The sequence below is a fragment of the Pterocles gutturalis genome, unplaced genomic scaffold, assembly GCF_000699245.1.
Source record: "Pterocles gutturalis isolate BGI_N339 unplaced genomic scaffold, ASM69924v1 scaffold34940, whole genome shotgun sequence".
Taxonomy (NCBI): Eukaryota; Metazoa; Chordata; class Aves; order Pterocliformes; family Pteroclidae; genus Pterocles; species Pterocles gutturalis.
In genome coordinates, this window is record NW_010144595.1 from 31,891 (window position 1) to 50,990 (window position 19,100).

At 37.9% G+C, this 19,100-nt stretch overlaps 1 protein-coding gene across 1 annotated transcript in view; it reads right to left on the reverse strand.

Moving 5' to 3' along the window:
- Nucleotides 1-19,081, reverse strand: part of NKTR (natural killer cell triggering receptor) — a 40,038-nt gene extending 20,957 nt beyond the window's left edge. The window contains exons 1-5 of the mRNA XM_010085146.1: nucleotides 19,024-19,081; nucleotides 11,312-11,386; nucleotides 5,539-5,646; nucleotides 4,242-4,286; nucleotides 2,392-2,479 (exon numbers count right to left, since the gene is read on the reverse strand). Coding sequence (XP_010083448.1) covers nucleotides 2,392-2,479; nucleotides 4,242-4,286; nucleotides 5,539-5,646; nucleotides 11,312-11,386; nucleotides 19,024-19,081 — 374 coding nt within the window. The remainder of the gene's footprint in view (nucleotides 1-2,391; nucleotides 2,480-4,241; nucleotides 4,287-5,538; nucleotides 5,647-11,311; nucleotides 11,387-19,023) is intronic.
- Nucleotides 19,082-19,100: the final 19 nt, after the last annotated feature.

Below are 19,100 nucleotides of genomic sequence, written 5' to 3' on the forward strand. Positions count from 1 at the left end.
TAACTGTACACATTCATTCCCAGGATTAGCTGCAGTACTGGAGGCCAAAGGTGGGGTTCAGCTTAAATGCATAAACGTGAGTAAAACCTGAGTAAAGGCGTCTGCAAGTGAGTTAGGCACCCCCTCCAGGGATGGGGCACCCACAGCTTCTCTGGGCAACCTGGGCCACTGCCTCACCACCCTCACAGGAAAACATTTCTTCCTAATATCTCATCTAAATCTCCCCTCTTTCAGCCTGAAACTGTTCCCCTTCATCCTATCACTCCACTCCCTGACCAAGAGTCCCTCCCCATCTCTCCTGTAGCCCCCTTTCAGCACTGGAAGGATTCACTTGCCCGACTCTAGGGCAAGGTGGTGCCATTTAAGACACTACAGGATATGTAAGAAATCTGTGTGGGGCAGGCAGGTAAGACCTAAGACCTTCAGAACATCCATACCCTTCTCTCCCAGCAGCTGAAGGTCTGGTAGGACATCTCAGGACCCTAAAATTGGCTTTAGATTTACACAACTGGATTTAGATTGAACCTAGCTTACATGGAAACAACTATGTTTAGGCATCTTACTCTGCCTGAATTCCCACCAAACACTTTCTCTTCACAGTGATTTTGTGAAAAAACAGGTTTTTTGAAAAAAATCTGCATCTGTCAAAACACTTCTGTATTTGATGAAAGTACTCTTAAAGACTGTTCATTTTATTGTCCCACGTAAATTATAATTGAGCATCTAACACAACCTTAGGTTATTTTCGTGGGTGGGGAGAGACAAGGTGTATGTCTGTTAAATCTGACTGAACAAGTAAAGTGATTCTACTGAGCATATGGGAAAGAAGACAACTTTTGAATCAAATGCAGGAGAGAAAAGAAACTTTAGAGCCCTCAAATGACAGCTTCTTGACTGATGTGACATCATTAAGTTTTCATGTATATTGTTCAGATAAGCTTAAAAATGGAAAATTATGACAAGAGAACCAAAAGATAAGTCACAAAATAATAAACAGTGAACCAATGTTTTGCAGAGAAATTATTAAACCACAAGGTTTTTTACCTATAGATTGTTTTCCACATTAATGTGTGTGTGTATATATATATATATATCCATTCAGATTTACTGTAGGGAAGCACAACATCTAAAATTTGAAGGTGACAGAAAATAAATTTTTTTACACTTACGATTTTATCTCTACGGAAAGTCAGAACAGTGGTAACTATGAAAAGACTTCCTCTTAGGTTCCTATCATTTTCCATTTTTAGGGCATTCTTTAGGAAAAGACCTAAAAATGTCTCTTATCTGAACTTCATTGTATCATACTGAAGATCTTTTTCAGGCAAAGAAAAAAAGAAAGATTCTTGAGGACAAATGTACTCCTTTACTGAAGACAGTGAAGCGCCATTCACTCTTACCCCCAAGAAAGATGGCAAAGAAAAAATAATTTTTCTAGTTAACTGACTACACTAAAATTTACTTTTGAAAATACAGGAGTTATTTCACAAAGTTCTTTTCAGCACAAGCCCAAAGTTTTAATCCAGATCTTTCCAAATACAAACTGTTAAACATTAACAGAAAACAATCTTTAAAAGGGAGTTAAGAGGAAGAATAATCACATAAAGATTAGCAAGTTTAAAAATACTAATACTGAACCTAAAATACAACTACTTTAACCAGAAGACCCTGGCATATCAGACCCGAGTACTTATTGATGGTACAGCCATGTATTTCTACACTTTAACAGAATATAGCTCCATACTAGAACAATTTTTTTTAAGGTTATAAAGGAAAAATCTGATTATCAGCACAAAAATTTACATAGTGTTGGTACCAAAGTGGTTGGCATATGCACAACTAAACAGAACTACACAGCAATACAGAAGAAAAGCATGTCAGGAACAAACACTCCAAAATAAAAATAAAAAAATAAAACCCCCCAAAACCCTCTGAAAAAAACAACCTCACCCAAAAAACCCCTAAAACTAAATAATAAATCATCACATTCTAAATAGCACATGCAAACCCATACAAACCACCTCTAGATCTCGCTCCCTTCTGCATACAATGCTCAACATTGTAATTTGCAGATAATCTGTTAAAATTTGGTTGGTGTACACACAAAGCCAAAGACACTAAGAACTTACTGCATAAGGCATTATTTTTAGAGCAAAAAAAAGCAACAAACAAGGAATATCCGCATAGTACCAGCTTCTAATCCAAATGAATGTCACAAGCAAATTGCAATAACTAATGTTTCTGATTATAGCTTACACTGCAGGTCCCCACTCAACCCTATATAAAATAAGGCAAATAACATCATTACAGAAAATTTAGCAATACCATCTTTCTCATGAACAGCGCTTCTCTGTTTAAGAAAAGCTCGACTGGCATATTACATCTACTCACATGAAAAATTGGGAACCATTGGTATGTTTCCCTCGGTTTGCCATTGACAAAAGGAACGCTCTGTCATGTTTGAGAATAAAGTTTTCATCTGTTTGAAGAAAAAATATGTTTGTCAGATTTTCCCTGACAAGGAAAGCAAGTCTAATTTTCTTAGTAACTTATGGATTCTATAAGGAGAAATTCTTCTGCTGCTGAAGAAACATGAACAGGTTGGAAAAAACAGAAATCAAGTTTAAACAAGTCTCTGAAAAGTTACAGTAGAAGCAGTTATGAGACAGAAAGCAGTCTTTCTTAAAAACTTTCAGATATAGTGCAAACATTTCTAATAAAAAAATTAAAGTCATTATTAGTGTCTTCAATAAACATTAGATTCTTATAGACTTGGATTTAAATCCAGTATTTTTCTGAACAAGAACAAGGTTGGCAGACTTACTGACATCCTAAAACAAGACTGAACATACGTGATAGTGCTATTTACACAGCATGCACCTCAGGTGGAAAGGTCTAGAGAAAAAGCCATTTCCCTGGTATGGCATGCTAGAAGACAGCCACCTATCAATTCAAAACTGGAAGTCTCAAAAGGTACAAAGGAAAAAAAAAAAAACCCTGAATGAGAAACTAAAGAACATATTCTTCCTGCAACCCGAGTACAAAATAAATTAGGCCTAAACTTAACATGCATTTTATGTTCTACTGGAACTCCTCATAAGTTCACTGGTACAGCATAATATAAAACCAGATCTTCTGAAGTTCTTTTTCAAACATAAGTATCGTAATCTGAGCACGCAAAGCTTTTATTTTTTAAGATTACATATCAAAACACAACACTACATGTTTAGCACTCACCACCTTTAGAAACAAACTCTATTAACTTCTTAGCAAACGGATCTATTCAAGGCTTGCTTTTGACTAAAGGCTGTAATACTGCGACACTAAACCATGTCTTCGTTTAAGACAAACTTCATGGCATGCCCTTAACCACCAGAGCTACTTGCAAAACATACAGAACCAGCGGCTGTTACATAAAACATACAGTGCCTTTACTAACACTTGAAAAGCACAGTAACTACCTGGTTTTCTGCAAGAAAGAATTGTATGTCTTTAAATAAATACTTTATAAACTCACCATTTTCCTTCCAACAACAGATTTAAAAAAAAAAGGCAAATATACGTTTATTTACAAATTCTTTGCAAGTAAAATAACTTGTGTAGCATATCAACAAAATAAAACACTTTTAGAAATGAACATTAAGCATACAAACCTTGAATAGGGAAGGGGAGGAAAAGGATATTAACAAAAGAAGAAATAACTGTTTAGAGATGTAAATTATGCCAGTATTCTTTCCCAGAAAAAGTCATTAACCCTCTGAAAGGTTAGACACAGAATTCTTCATTTCTCCAAGCAACACAGATATCCATCTACAAACGGACGTTATCAGTTGTCTATATATTTACTAGGGAGGGTACAAGGGAACAGAGTTTAAATTTGTGTTACTGAGCTTTTGTCTCTTACCTTTTCATTTTGCAAAAGACCACATTCTCTATAAACAAAAGAATATGTTGACAGTTTTAGGCAGGAAGATAGGAGTTTATTCATGAATAAAGTTGCCTAACCTCCATGCTGAAAGTCATGTTTAACCAATAATGTTAGCCTTAATTAATTGTCAGTTAAAGTTAAATATTACAAAAAAAAATTATCTGAAAGTCATGCATATAAAAATAATTCTCATGCAACATTAGTTTCATGCAAAAGGTGATCTATAAGTAGACCTGTTTTCATTAAGTAGCTTGGGAATCAAGACTTGTTTATCTCAGAGCTGAATAATCTGCAAAGACGTATTTCCTCTTACCTTTGAAATAGCCACCATAAATAGATTCACCTCCTTTTCCATTACCTACACATTAAAAAGCATGAATTAAACCTTTTGTTTCATTTATGAAAAAAGCTCTATGTAACATTCCACCAGTTTATAACAAACCAGGATATTCTGGCCAGTTACTAGTATCTGAGCATAAGCTCCTTAATTAAAGTCACAACTGTGCATTATCCTCTTGACACTCAAAATATTGAGAATGAAGATTTCCTTAGTGCCTCTGAACAGTGGAGAGTCTGAAGCATGGCTCCAAAGGCTAATCCTTGTATTTCCTAAAGCAGCAGCAGACAGCAAAGCAACAACAGCAAACAAACAAACAAACACAAACAAAATACAACAGTAGGTATGACCAACAATCTTGCCCAGCTCAAAGTAGCTGAGAGACCACCACAACGGATGAGATAAGAAAGCTAGCAGTTTAAAGGCACAGATACTCCCTCACAGTGCCCATTTTATCAGGTACAAGGTTTCAGAACACAGTGAAGATGACATACATTTTGGTAAGGACAGGAATTCCAAAGAAGGACAACAGACTAAAACATGATGTTGTACACACACTGCAGGGAAGGAAACAAACTCGTGGAAAGATCTCCTTTTGGAGACTTATCTGCTAAACACTTCTAGCTCATGCACTGAAAGTAATTTTAAAAAGTAAACTTAATGAAATCATAGAATGGTTTGGGTTGGAAGGGATCTTGAAGATCACTGGGTTCCAACCCCCTGCCATGGGCAGGGACACCTCCCACTAGCCCAGGTTGCCCAAAGCCTCATCCAGCCTGGCCTTGAACCCCTCCAGGGATGGGGCATCCACAGCTTCTCTGGGCAGCCTGGGCCGCTGCCTCACCACCCACCCAGGATAAATTTCTTCCTAGCATCCAATCTAAATCTACCCTCAAACTTGTTGAAATAATTAGGTCCCTGTATCAACAGAGCATTACTAGTACTGCCTCTACTGAGGACAGTGAGAAGCAGTTAAGACTACATTTTGGATTTGAATTCTGTTTTAATAAGATAGGTTTTAACTTCAGCAAGGGTTCTTTTTTCTTCTACAACTTAACACATTTTCTAAATAAATATTACTTCAGTTTGAAACATTTTAGAATTTCCAAGATTAACAAAGAAATGGGTGATCTATGCTATACTTCACAGCAAATGGAATATTTTTATGGCATTCTAATGCTTCCATGGCATGTTCTAAAGCTACATTATAATCATGTAAGTTATACCATTTCTGTTCCACTTAAAAGATTTCAGTTTTCAAAGTGTATTTTACCTTCACTGAAGTCCCCACCCTGAATCATGAAGTTTTTAACCACACGATGGAATGTAGTGCCTTTGTAACACAGCTTCTTTCCAGTTGTTTTGCCAATTCCTTTTTCACCTGCAAGAAGGTTAAACAAAAAGAATCTAGAGCTTGCCACTGAACAAAGGGACTCTCAACTGAAAATTAGGTTTCTTAAATAATTTTCCTTCCCTCCCAAGGAGTGTACTTATCAGCAATCCACTCGGAACAATTTATAAGAAAAAAAGAGTTTATGATACTGATGGGTTAACTATTTTCTGTGGTTGCAGCCATACACCGCTCTGTTAGCTGAAGCTCACACCAGAATCCTTTTCAAACTACTTATTCATCTGAATGTGCCAGCTGAATCCCAGGAGAGAAATCTGAGCTCAGCTCCGTTCCAGTGTGATCCACTCCTGAAGAGTGGGATTGAGCTACTCCAAAGATGTGTCACGTCCTCACCAATCAAGACAGTGTCAGGCCACCCCTTAACGCCCATCTGCCCGGCACCAACCCTCACCATCCCCACATGAAATGCGCACATAACAGACATCAATTTCTGAAAAGACTGACAGAACAGGGGAACAAAAGTGTGTATACAAGAACCACTCCATGACAAACTGAATGAGAATCATAACAGGGGGGAAAAAAAAATAATTCCTCCAAAGCCTGAACTGTTACCAGGGCCATTCTTACCCAGCAACAGAAGCCAAGTCAGGCCATGGTACTTGTTAATCCTTTCTGAACCCGAGATTTCCTAAGAAGTGTCATGCAGTGGACTCCTGGTGCAGCTGTAGTTGAAGCCTACTGGTGATTTTTGAGAAAGACATCCCAGAACCTCAAGCTTCATTAACATCTCTTCCAAAATTCAGAAGAAAAACTGAGCTGGGCAGGCAGATGAGGGTACTACGACTGGCAGGGCAGAGGTCCTACGTAGTATGTTCATAAGGGATTTCTACTGGTTCAGTCAGGGAACACACAAGAGCCATTGACTTTAGCTTCCAAGAAGAGGGAAGCTGTCAGAACATGGACATTAAGAGTAATAGAACTAACTGATGGCCAAATCACCCCAAATTCACCGTTCCAAACAGCCCATTGCTGCCAGGATGAAGTCAAAGACCACTTCGTGACACAAAAACCACTCCTGGCATTGCTGTTTATCATACCTGTAGAAACCTTCACTTGGAGAACAAAACTCATTTTCCATTACCCTGACCCTGACTCTCCATACCCATAACCCAGGCCTCCGCCTATCTCATTTTTATTTTCCACAGAAGTTATCCAAGCAAAGCTGTTTATTACAGGGATGGATATGCACCCTTTCTCCCCCAAACATGTCCCTCTTTATTACAACATTATAAATCTCACATCAGTCAACACCCAGGAGTATCTGCCTTCATTTTTGGTCATGTTGCAGCATGTCCCTCAGGTACACTAAGGTGTGAGGCAAGCTTTAGACCATGCCCAGAAGTTGTAGGCCCTTTTTTACTCTCCTTTACAGTATCACCAAGACAACATAGTCCCTTATCAGAATAAATGGCAATATTTGTGAAGTTCCCTTCCTTGCACAATACAACTGTGGGCAAATCAATATAAATCAAGTACTTCCCCATAAACCACAGACACTTTAGACAATGCACTTAAGCTGTTGGCCAAATGGTGGAGGGCAAAGTTCCTGCAAAAGCTGTATTATGTCACTCTGATTCTCAAAACCAATCCTTGGACTCCCAGTCAGGCAAAGACAGAGAGCACTTGTTCCACTGGTTAGAGCTGCAGCACCTCCCTAAGCTCAGACAGTTTTCTGCAACAGCCAGTATCAAGCCCATGAGCTGGGCTTCTTTTTTATTTATGGCCAAATACTAGCCTTTTTCTTTTTGCCCTAAATATGCCTGAATTTTGTCTGAAAAAAAAAAAGAAAAAAGTCTGAGCCCCATCTACTTGCACCCTTCCTGCCTAAGCAGTTCCTTCCATGAGCTGTGGAAATGGGATGGTGGAGGAGAACTTACATAGTGATTGCTATGAGGATGGCACAAGACAAAGACCTTTTTTAAGGTGCCCTCCTTCCTTCAGCAGGCAAACTCTGCTCTCATGCTATTCACACCCTGCACTGCCAACTCAACCCAAGATATTTTGAATTAGGTACCAAACAGTGGTCTCCATTTGAGATTATGAGAAGGGAAACTCCTGAGAAAGTGCCAAAGAGCAGATGGGCTTGTGCTCATTCAATAGGTGAACTGCCTGAAGAACCTGCAAATGTCAGTTTGCAAGTCCAGATGTTTTAATTTAAATGCAAGGAGCCTCTTGCTGCCAGACAGTGTTCTTTCATAGTAGCCAGGTCTATTTCTGACAACAATGTCAGGCTGCCGGAAGGCAGCCAGAATCACCCTGTCCTCCTCCATCTGTTTGCAACAAAAACATCCTGGTTTGCCTCATAGACATTATGGAGGGAGCAGCAGGCACGATGATGGGCACAGCATTTCAAACACTGGTCTGCAGTCCTATGTCAGGGCGTATCACCCTGCCTTGAGACAATGAAACCACTCTTCCCAGTGACACAACGGAAGCGCACACCCCAAATCAAGTTGTGATGATGTCCACAACAGCATAAGTGAGGACACATAGCAACCTGCAGCTATGATGCCTTTGTCAGCTACAATGCGGGTGGCATTTCTCTCTGTGGAGAAAGAACATGCTGGATGGGGCTAGCATGCAGAATCCTGAATTTATGTAGGACAGAAGTGTATAATGCTCACAGTCTGCTGTTAAGATATTCCATTACGTAAACTATGTTGTCCAGAATGGGACAGCATCCTCTATTATACAGCTATACACCTCCTCAGATGAGCACAGACTTTGCATATGACAAGAGGATGTCAGCACTGGAAAATGATGCTGTATTAAGTAAACCTTCAGTGACTCAAAGATTTCTTGTAAAGACCAAAAGAAAGGGACAAAAGATATACCTGACAGGGACTCAGACTCCTATGATGACTAAAGTTCTGCCAATAGACCTTCCTGTGAAAAGTGGCAGGAGTCGGGGAGCCTGACTTCTGGAAGTAAATTACTTATTTGGTCTCTGAAGATGGTACTCCAAAAATTTAACAGCAACCCTTCACATCTCAGTTCTGGTTGCCAAAAGTCAACACAATCCTACCAGTACACATCTTCATCTCCCATCACAGAGCTCATGCTCTTCTGAAGATAGGCTTTGTAGGTCCTCCAACACAATCTAGGCAAACACAGAAGTAGCAGCCCAACTGGAATGCTATATCAGCCCACGCGGACAGGGAGAAAGTATGTATCAGAGAACTGCTGGATCCCACTGTGAAGAGTGTGGGTGACTGGGTGACCCTAAGCCTGGCCTGCCACTCCTAGCCACAGTTCTCATCCGTGGTACCATGCAGCAGACAGCATCCTTGTGTAGAGCGTTCAGCTTAGATGCTGAGGCAACAGAGCTACTGACAGTAGAAGGCAGGAGGGCAGGGAAAATGGCATGAATAATGCAGATAAACTAGCAGTAACAAGTGCACTGGAAGAACTGTCAAGGAGAAGTAGAAAGGCAGACAGAATAGCTGATAGAAAAAAAAAACCTCAGGCAAACTGAACAGTAACACTGACGTAATTGGTGCCAACAAGAAAAGAATTAATGGTAGCCATGAGACCCTAGCCTCCAAGCTCAGTCATCCTGAGTTCAAGTTTGAGAACTACCACAGCAGAAGCTTCCACCAGCAAAATGGATGGATATAATTTAATTCTCTTAAGCATTACATTCACCAAAAGAAATGAAATTACTTCAAGTTCTTCTGTATGCTTTTTACTCCCCTGCAGAATCTAATTGTCACGTGTTTATTAGCAAATTTTTAAAGATATCTGTCAAATCACTGTTCTATCCTATGAGTACACTGTAGCAAACACAATTTGCAGAAATGAAACAGATGTTTCAGGTAGCTTTTAAGTCTGCGAGCCTGATCTCAAGAGAAGGCCTCATAACTTTGGGCTTACTTTCTAACGTTCTTCCAACTAAAGACAGGTTCTTGCTGAAGACATCAATGAAACCAGGGCAGCCAGCTGTAGCACAGAATTCAAACAGGGATGCAATACAAAGAAATCAAACCTTTTTTTAAAGTTGTTCTTCTGCTTGTTTGTTTCATTCCTAATAATTTCTAACATCTTTTCCTTCTTTGTCTCCATCTAACTTTTTCTGGCAAAGCAGCTGAAAGGATTTAAACAATCCTACAGAGCTACAGAAAACAAAGCTCAGACATTATCCTGTTCAGTTTGCTGCTACATTTATTTCTTATCCTTTGCAATCTATTCAGATTAAGATAAACTTCAAACAAGTTTCCATTTTTCTATGATAGTTGTACTATCCTTTCTCGTTCTCACTCTATCCCTAGGTATCTTCTTAATAAGCGTAAGTGATAAAAATAATCAGAAAGTAGAATAAAAAGAGGGCACACCAACACACAGACCTCAGAAAAATGAGAGATGTACTGTACCTTCCACAAGTTCATAGTATTATAAAGCTCTTCTAAATCTTCACAGAGATTATCTAGAATATATCACATTCTGGGATTCGAGCTCTGACAAGATGAACTTTTAAGAAGCTAACGCATATCAACAAACTTGTTTCACATAACCAGTTAGCTAAAAAAGCTGCTCACTAAAGCCAGATGCTAAAATGCTGCCTGGAAAGTCTTGTTGGAGTGTTTTAATGATTTGGAAAAGAGTTATTTCACATACAAGGTAGAAGCTTCACTGATGCAGTTAATTCAAGTTATACTGCAAGTTGCTGAGCATTCAGGTATACAAGACCAGGAGATCACCAAGAGACACTGAACACATTATTCGCATAAATAATACATGCCAATTCCTATAACAACCTAGCCAAGATTGATTTTCAACTTATGGATGAAAAAAATCCTGAGGAACAGTGCAGACCAAAAAAGCCAACCAATCCCTTACGACCCCTACTCTTCCAATTGTTAGAAACCATTTTTAAGTTAAGTCCTGCTTAAAAAAAATGGATGAGAGGGTGCTATATTATACACAGACATTCTTTTGCCAATCCTGTCTTTCTGATTTCACAGATCTCTTCTCTCCTTCCAAACAACCCCTGACTCCCTAAGGGACTATCATAGTTTCATCCAGTCCTTCATTTAGCTAAAATTGAAAAGTTTTCTCATATTTAATAGATGCTCCTGTCCTCTGATCCCTGTGTAGCACTTCTGTGCACCTGAAATACACTCAAAATGTTATTATATATAACCAAGAATTTATATGAGCAAAAAATGTGTATATAGTCAAAATTTTATGTAGTGTTCCAAGTCAAATGTCACCATTATACTGTGCAGTGACATTAATACTTAATGTCTCTCCTGATAAATCCTAAAGAATTGCTTGCCTTTATCACATTTGGGTAACTTGAGTGATCAACAGTTCCACCATAGTCTCAGCCTTGTCAACTACTTCTACCTACAGAAGCCTCACATTAGGGACAAAAAAAAAAAAAAAGTCTTTTTTCCACAAATTCACAGTTTTGCATTCTGTAATCATGTATTATCTCAACTACTCTAACTCAGTCACAGCTACAGAATACCACAGGATTTCCTGCTATGTATTATTCAAATCCTCAGCACTAAGTCTCAGCTTTGTTTCTGACATAAAAAAAAAAGATCAGCACTATTATGCTGTAGTTTATCCTTGCATAAACAAAATAATTGTAAGAAACATTAAAATTCTTAAATACAAATAAGCTACTTACCTGAGCACAAGCAAAGGAAGTTTTTGCAAGTCTTCGGACATATGTCTGAGAAGAGCTGAAACATAATTCGACCAACTAGAAGATTAAAAAAAAAATTGCGAGTTTTATATATTATCGTGACATAAGAAAATCTGCATATAAATAAACCCGCATGTTTAGAAAATATAATTTTCTGAGAAAAAGTTATTCTATCAAGCCGAATAAGAAAACATCTCAAATATGCACTTATTAAAACAAGCAGCAGGAAAGACCACCACTCTAATTGTAAAAAAATTAAGATCAATATAATTACATCTAATTTATTTAAAATACAAATTATTTCACTTTTGTTTGAAGCTGGAAAGCCAAACTGATTTACTAAGATAGTTTATTCTGTCAATTCATTTATGTTTTGAGAAAGAAAAAGATCTGCCATAAATACAGGTCCTCAGAGAGCTGGAGCAATTTTCTGCCCCCACCCCCAAGTACTACATTTATACAAATACGTTAATCACATTTCTACAGTTTTCCCTGTGATCATTACCTAAAAAGTACAACTGACTTAGTCCCACACTGTGCTAAGAATTATACATGCACTGGCACTCTTGGCCTAAATAAGAAGGATGAATACGAGTAATTTCAGGACTAACGTTCCACTTTCCAGATACTATGAACCAAATATTATTCTCTCTCTCTATGCAAAGTGAACAGAGTAATTCTCCCTCTCAGTACAGCTACCCCCATGCTATTGGTGGCAGTTATGCTACACACCTTGGAAAATTATTAAAATACTGCTGAAGAGTGGTTTAATGTAAACCCTTTCAGAACTGATTCACATTTTCTATTTTATTTTCCAACATATTGGGATGTATATTAAGAAAAAAACAGAACCAAAAAACTCCCAAATATAAAAAAATCTTTAAAAAAGCCACATAATTAGCAAAGAAAAATTTATCTCAGTATGTTGTGAAATAAGCCATAAAAGCCACACTGTTGGCTAGCATTACAAGGAGACCAGTAATGATCTGTCAATGAGCACTACCCTCTAGTGGTGTACACTGGTAAGACCCTCAAAGATGATTTTTAAAAGTAACTACTCCAAGAATTACTTCTCTTATCCTTCCCTTACAGAAGAAAAAAAAAAAGTTCAAATGTATTTTATTCAATACTTCATCACCAAAAAAAATTCTGAGAGGCTTCTAAGAAATTATGTTTAATTTTAAGGCTTTGTCCAAATGTATACAATTGCCAACAAGGTGAATTGTTGGTTCAAAAATGGGAGAAATAAAATAACACAGAGACCACTTGCATTTTGTGCTCTTAGATAAAAATTCAAGATGCCTTCAGCTGTTGAAATGTCTGCATTTCATTAACTGCAGTAAGAAAGTAATGTGAGCATTCGTCATTACTGCAGGAAATTCTTAAAAAAAAAAAAGGATAGGGATAGTATCCAAAGAATGAAGAAATAACAAATATTCAAAGACCCCCACATTAAAGAGTGGTGGCTGTAACTACCACTATGAAAGACAGCTACTGGAAGTGAAGAAACCATTACAAGCTGTGCGGGTTGAAGATTCATACAGAGAACACAATACAGAAGACAATTTTGTAAAAGAGTTATCACCTGTAATTCTAAGCACAGTAATTCAGGAGAGCAGAAGTTCCATTCATCTGCTTGCAAAAGTGCTGAACTGAACAGTGACTAAGTGATTCACAAAGCCACGTACAGATTTCCTCTCGCCTTTGCTGTGTGAAATAACACAATGCTTTTCAGAGAAAAAGTTGTCACTATCCCCATTCTACTAAGGGTAGAGAAATAAGGACCAGCTGCTGATTTACCAAGGTGACAGCTGCCCAGTAACTACGAGGTGTTACTGCCCATGGGCTCCAGAAGGGACTTTTGCCCTCAGGCACAAACTGCAGAAGCCTTCTGGTTGCACGTCCCTGTCCTACATACAGACCCCACCATGTTTAGCACCTTAAGCAGCAGAGACCACCGCTTTTGTTTTCTGGTGGAAGAACGCCTTCTTAAGCTCTTGGAAGATGTCAAGGCACAACATGGAAAAAGACATTCATAACTAAGGTACCATGATTGCAGTAGTATTTTTCGCTAGTGCTTTGTCAATAATAATGCCTGCTAGCTTCTTCCAACCCCTACAAACCGTTTGTAATGCACATATCCAACTTAGGGATCCAGTTTAAAAGGTAAGGATATCTCTCTCCCATATAACCTTGACTACAGCTCTGTTACATCCAGATAAATGTTGCTGTGTGCTTATAATGCACAAACCACATACCATGTATCCATCTGGTGGGTTACTATCTGTATTTTACCTAAACTGCGTGAACATAATTATCATTGAAAGTTGGTATTTTCCACTGACAAAAAGTCCATTAAATGTGACAGGAAAAGATCAAACACATTTTCACACTTTGATCAAATATGTATGAGACAGCAGGTGTTAATAAAAAAATTTAAAAACTGTATAAAAAGTATGCATAAAAAGTATGCTTAGAACCTATGAATCTTTCTCTTACCTCTTCCCTAAAAAAAAAAAAAAAAAGGAAACCTCTCATTTTAAACTTGGAGCTGAGGTATATGCTAACATAACACTAAAAAAAAGCATTTGAGATGCTACTAACTTCCTCAGACTTAGACACGTCTTCTCTGAAATCATTCAGTTTCACTGTATAGAGAAAATCTCCAATATCCAATACTCTCTTCAGCTTAATTTCCCCAATACAAAGGTTAAGTTATCTAATTAGGGAACAAGCTTTCTGTGACTAACAGTAAGCCTTGAATAGTAAATGAAAACAAACAACTGCTAAGAAGACTTATTCAAGTAGCTAAAGTCTGCTCACAAGCCTCACTTCTAGACTAAAGCAAAAACTGCCGGGATTGTATTGTTAACAATGAAACTCTCACCTAGCTTGAGATGCAAATCTTCCAGCACCACGAGGAAGTCCTACAAACTATTACAATCTTTATTTTAACGCATCAGCAGGTAAGATGTTTCTGTAATTTTAATCTTAGTGTTGTTCTCAATAGAAGACTAATTGTCACCAGCTCATAGCTCTGACGACATGTTTGTGTTGAACCACAGTGTAAATTTTACAGTACAGTACTTTTTGTTCTAGACAACACCATAGAAAATTATCCAAATATAACTTAACATTTGCCTATTATTTATAAAACAATACTTTGATAAAGTATTCTTATTTGTTAACAGGCTTTTAACTTTTTTTAAAGAGTTTTTTTGATGGAAATTAGAGTAAGCGATGAGAGAATATTTACATTACTGTAATCATACAGGCATCACTTACTGTAAAGTCTAAGATGTTTTGAAGTTTGATATCATAAAGTGTTATCTGTAGCTAATGAGCTATACCAATTATAGAAACCAGAAAGCATAATGACCAGAAATAATCCAATTTCAGAATTCTATTTTCTAATTGAAAGGCGAAAAAACTCTTTTGTTTCGTTTTTGAACCTCTGATCAATTTTTCATCTGAGGAAGAACTAGTACATCATTCAAATTAAATGGTAAAAAAATCAGGGTAGGAATACCCATGCTATACTGTAATAAGGGCTCCTGCTAGCAAAGTTTATTAAAATGGTCACTGATCTCAAATGTTTATAGAGTGTTTCCTCCAATCTAGTTGTTTTTTAGAAACAAATACATATAGCTTGAATGTATTTTCCATGTAATACAAACTGGTTTGCTACATTATGTTTAGGCCATAAATAGTGTCAATTTCAGGTAGACACGCCCAAAACAAACCTGGTTATTCAAAATTAAATGTAAATATAATGGTTTTGTCTTTTCCCCAATTTTTTAGAGCAAATTAAGTAAGAAGCCACTGCAGCACTTTTCTCAGTATGTAAACAGGCATATCCTCCTGAAGGAGAAAGCAAAGACTACAACCATTAAGACAGTGATGCACAACCCTTTCAAACCAAGACCAGGAAGTCTGGCAGAGGCCCAAAGGCTTAGACACATCCGCATTCAAGTTTAAATAACAGCTCACTAGAGTGACCATATTTTAATTTTACTATTTATCCCTAAATCTGGGAACACTAACTCATAAGAATTTTAATGAGACAAGTGCAAGTCACACTACGCTTTGTCTTCTAGTAGAAGAGGCTGATCAGTTTGGTCTTCCATTTACTAAGACTCAAGGCAGTCTTCAGGGTATTTCATTCTGCACTGACAGCAACAATTTATATGATGATTGGATTACAATATTTATTAAACCAGTTCCCTCCAAATCCATAAATTATATCCCTTACACGCCCTCTGATAGCGGTCCCCCATACAGCATACCCCCTTGGCTCCTGTTGTACCACACTCAACTGGATTGTCAGTCGGTTCACAGAGTCCAAGTGCTGATCTATTTTCTGCCAATCTAGAACTTTTAGCCTTCGAAGGGCTAAAAGTTAATGGGAAGCCAGTTGAGAACAGCTTCTGTCTTCTACGGAAGAACAGGCTGACTGATAAGGGAAGGGACATACCCCAGGAAGGAAAAGAAACTGGCGTGGAATGAAAAAAGTGAGCAATGGGTCAAACAAAAACAGAAGGCAGGAAGGAAAAGTACAAAAAAAAAAAAAAGGAAAATTTTTCTGTGAATAAGAATGAAATAAAGCAAAAATTAGTAAATCTAACATCTGGATAAAGCCAGACAGTGGGGTGGGGAGGGGAGATGTGTGAAAAAAATAATCTTGGATAGCCACATGAACTGTTACAGCAGCAGACTATGTATGCCACATCCTAGTCAGACATCTGTTCCACTTATCACAGTACCTGAAGACTGAAGCTCCACAGAGAGGTTGGTTTTTTTTTTTTTTTTGTATCACAGAGTTAAAACAGAATTATTTCAATAGGCATCTGCTGCCACCCCAAATTTCTTGGAATACTGTAGGTGGCTTACTCCTATTTGCACACTGTGTGTGTCCAAATCCATTGGAAGGGGCGACCCAAAAGAAGGGAGAGGTGCTGTCTGTGCTAGTATAAAAATAAATGCTTACTCCTGATTTATTTTCCATTTGCTCTTTAAAATAATCAACCACAATGTGCCTTAATAAAAAAAATGCTTAACAGGCAACTTATTAAAAGCAGCCTAAATTTAGACTTGAAAAACACTGATACAAAGCCTACCAAGTTTGCAAAACTGCAAGAGGCACATACAAGCCGGCACCAAGTTTTATTCCAAGATTCTGTGGCTAAAATTAAAATAGGGACACAAAAGCTGTAACACAGCTTCTGAAAGCACAAAACTACAGTGTTCACTCCTGTATTTTCTAAGGGATCTAGTTAAACAGTAAAACTGATTCCAATTCTGTAGTCCCCTCCCCTCTCACACATGCACACACACACACACCACCTAAGCGCCACTCTTTCTCATCTAGTCTGTCACTGCTCTCATTTTTAACCGCTACAAGTATCTGTACAAGCAAAACTTGTAAGGGAAAAGCTAGGAGTTGACAGCTCTATGAGGGAACGTTTCTGGACTCCAAGCAATCTACACCGTTAAAAATGACACAGTTTTATATTCTGCAGGCAGAGATGTCTCCAGTACTGTCAGCAGCATGTCCTCTTATCCTCTGCATTTTGTGGAGAGATGTTAGTTCAGCTTTTGAGTGTAGACAGGGTGGGGGCAATGTCTTATTTCTTGGCTAGCAAGAAAATGCAGGATTGTTTTCTTCCCCAGTTCTTTCTCCCTACATCTAATAAAAATTAACAAGCAGATCAGCTTATCGCATTAAAGTCAAACAAGAAAAATATTAATTTGGAAATCTGCTGGCAGTTTAAAGGTTAAAATTAATACCTCACTAGTATCAGCAGGAGAGTACATCTCTCAGAGTTAGTGCTTCATGTCATCTGGTAGCACTGTTTTATCAGTCACACTTGCTTCAGCTTTTGAAGGTCATCTCACAGCTAAAAGAGCAGCATTTAAGCTTTTTAAATGTAACCTCAAATCCCAAGACATAGTTGCCTAGCGAATTAACAAACCGACACTAGAATAAAGTGGTATAACACACACACGTCCCCATACCAACATTTTAAAAATTGGCATGTTTTCCTGCAAAAATACAAGTCATTAATCAGGTGCAATAAAAACAGCAGGGCTTTGAATTTGATATACAGCTGTGAGATTCCTGTTAAAGAGAAAATAAATACAGACAGCCATGAAGAGAGCCAAAGCCCCTGCGTCTACTTCAGGTAAGGAAAGCTCTGCACAATCAAGAACACTAACGCTGCAATTCCTCTCTGACACCGCTATCAGTCATTACACCCAAACAGATGTGAGGGAAAACAAGGTAATCCACTTTCACTCCGTGATGCACAGCACAAGGCCGAGGAGGGGACAAGGCAGACAACAAGAGGAATTATGAAATGGAAGCAGGAAAAAAAAAAGAGCAGAAGAAAACAGGGCAGGGAGAGATTCTTCAGATGGAGAGTCAAAAAAAAAAAAAAACCCTAACAAAGGCTGAAAGCAAACGAGATGAAGAATGAATTGTCTTTGCTAGAAATCAATCCCGTCAAACTACCATCCCTAAACTGGAAACCTGCTCAATCTGTAAGATTTTTAGTAGCCTCACTCCATAGTAAATCTGAATTTAAAGCAACAGAAAATGTTAAAAAGCTGTTTACATTAACATTTTTCTCATCAATAAAAGTATTCAGAAAAGGCACTGTTAATTAAAATAACTCCAAGAGGAGTTACAAGAGCAACAGAATTACAGATATGCCCTACCAGGTCACTAAAGTCAGAATTGAATCTTTCTTTTGACATTTTTGATGAAAATAAAAAGCAAGCCAAATGAGTTACTGTTACATCTGAATGCGACTGAAATTTGAAAATGCAGAGATATAAACCCTTATTTCAAAGGCTTTCAGAGAAACACTGAGGTAGAAAATGAAAGTGAAAGCATAATGAAGCCATCACATTTATTAATTTTTCTGAGAGACTAATAGTTCCAGTATAAAGCACTAAGTATATGTGAGACAACTAATATGCATCGATAAATTAATGTTCAAAAAGATAGGTAAGTAAATCTGTACAACCATTTTTACAGAGTGGGGAAAACAGAAGAGGGAATCAAGTAGTTATTCCAGGATTAAAACTGACAGTCCACCACTTACAGGCGATTACACTGCCCATAGGGAAAATATGGGTTCAGAGATGGATTTATTTAAATTATTATTTTTTAAACAGGCCACCTGGGGAGATATTCTACATTTCCATGGTCAATTCTTCATTTACATTCAGAAGACTCATCCTGAGCAGGAGAAGGAAAGATTTAGGCCAGATGACCTGCGGAGGTCCCTTTCCAGTTTTAATTACTGTGTGATTAAAAATACTTTCAGAAGTACCTCTCCAGTTTCCTCACAACTTGACCTATTTTTCCATAGCTTATAGAATCGTAAAGGTATAACACATAACCAGACAGCACTTCTAATACAAAATGCTTTTTATCTTCAGAATAGTGTTAGTTAGCCTCACCAAGCCTCTGTCTTCACGTATACAAATAAAAATCAATCGCAAGAAAGAACAAAAAGCATCCAGCACCGCAGGAAACACCCAAAGTTACTTAAAAACTAACTCAGAAATAACACATCAATGCCCAAACTCATTACTAACGGCTTAAGGAAAAAAATACGGTAAAAAAATAAAAGCAAATAAACACCACCACTTGAGTGGAATGTTAGTGTCAGAGACGCAAGCCTTACCTGGTTCCCGGTTGATCTCTATCTCGAAGAAGCACTGGGGCCTGTCCTGCACCCCCATGGCCGCGGGCAGCCCCTCG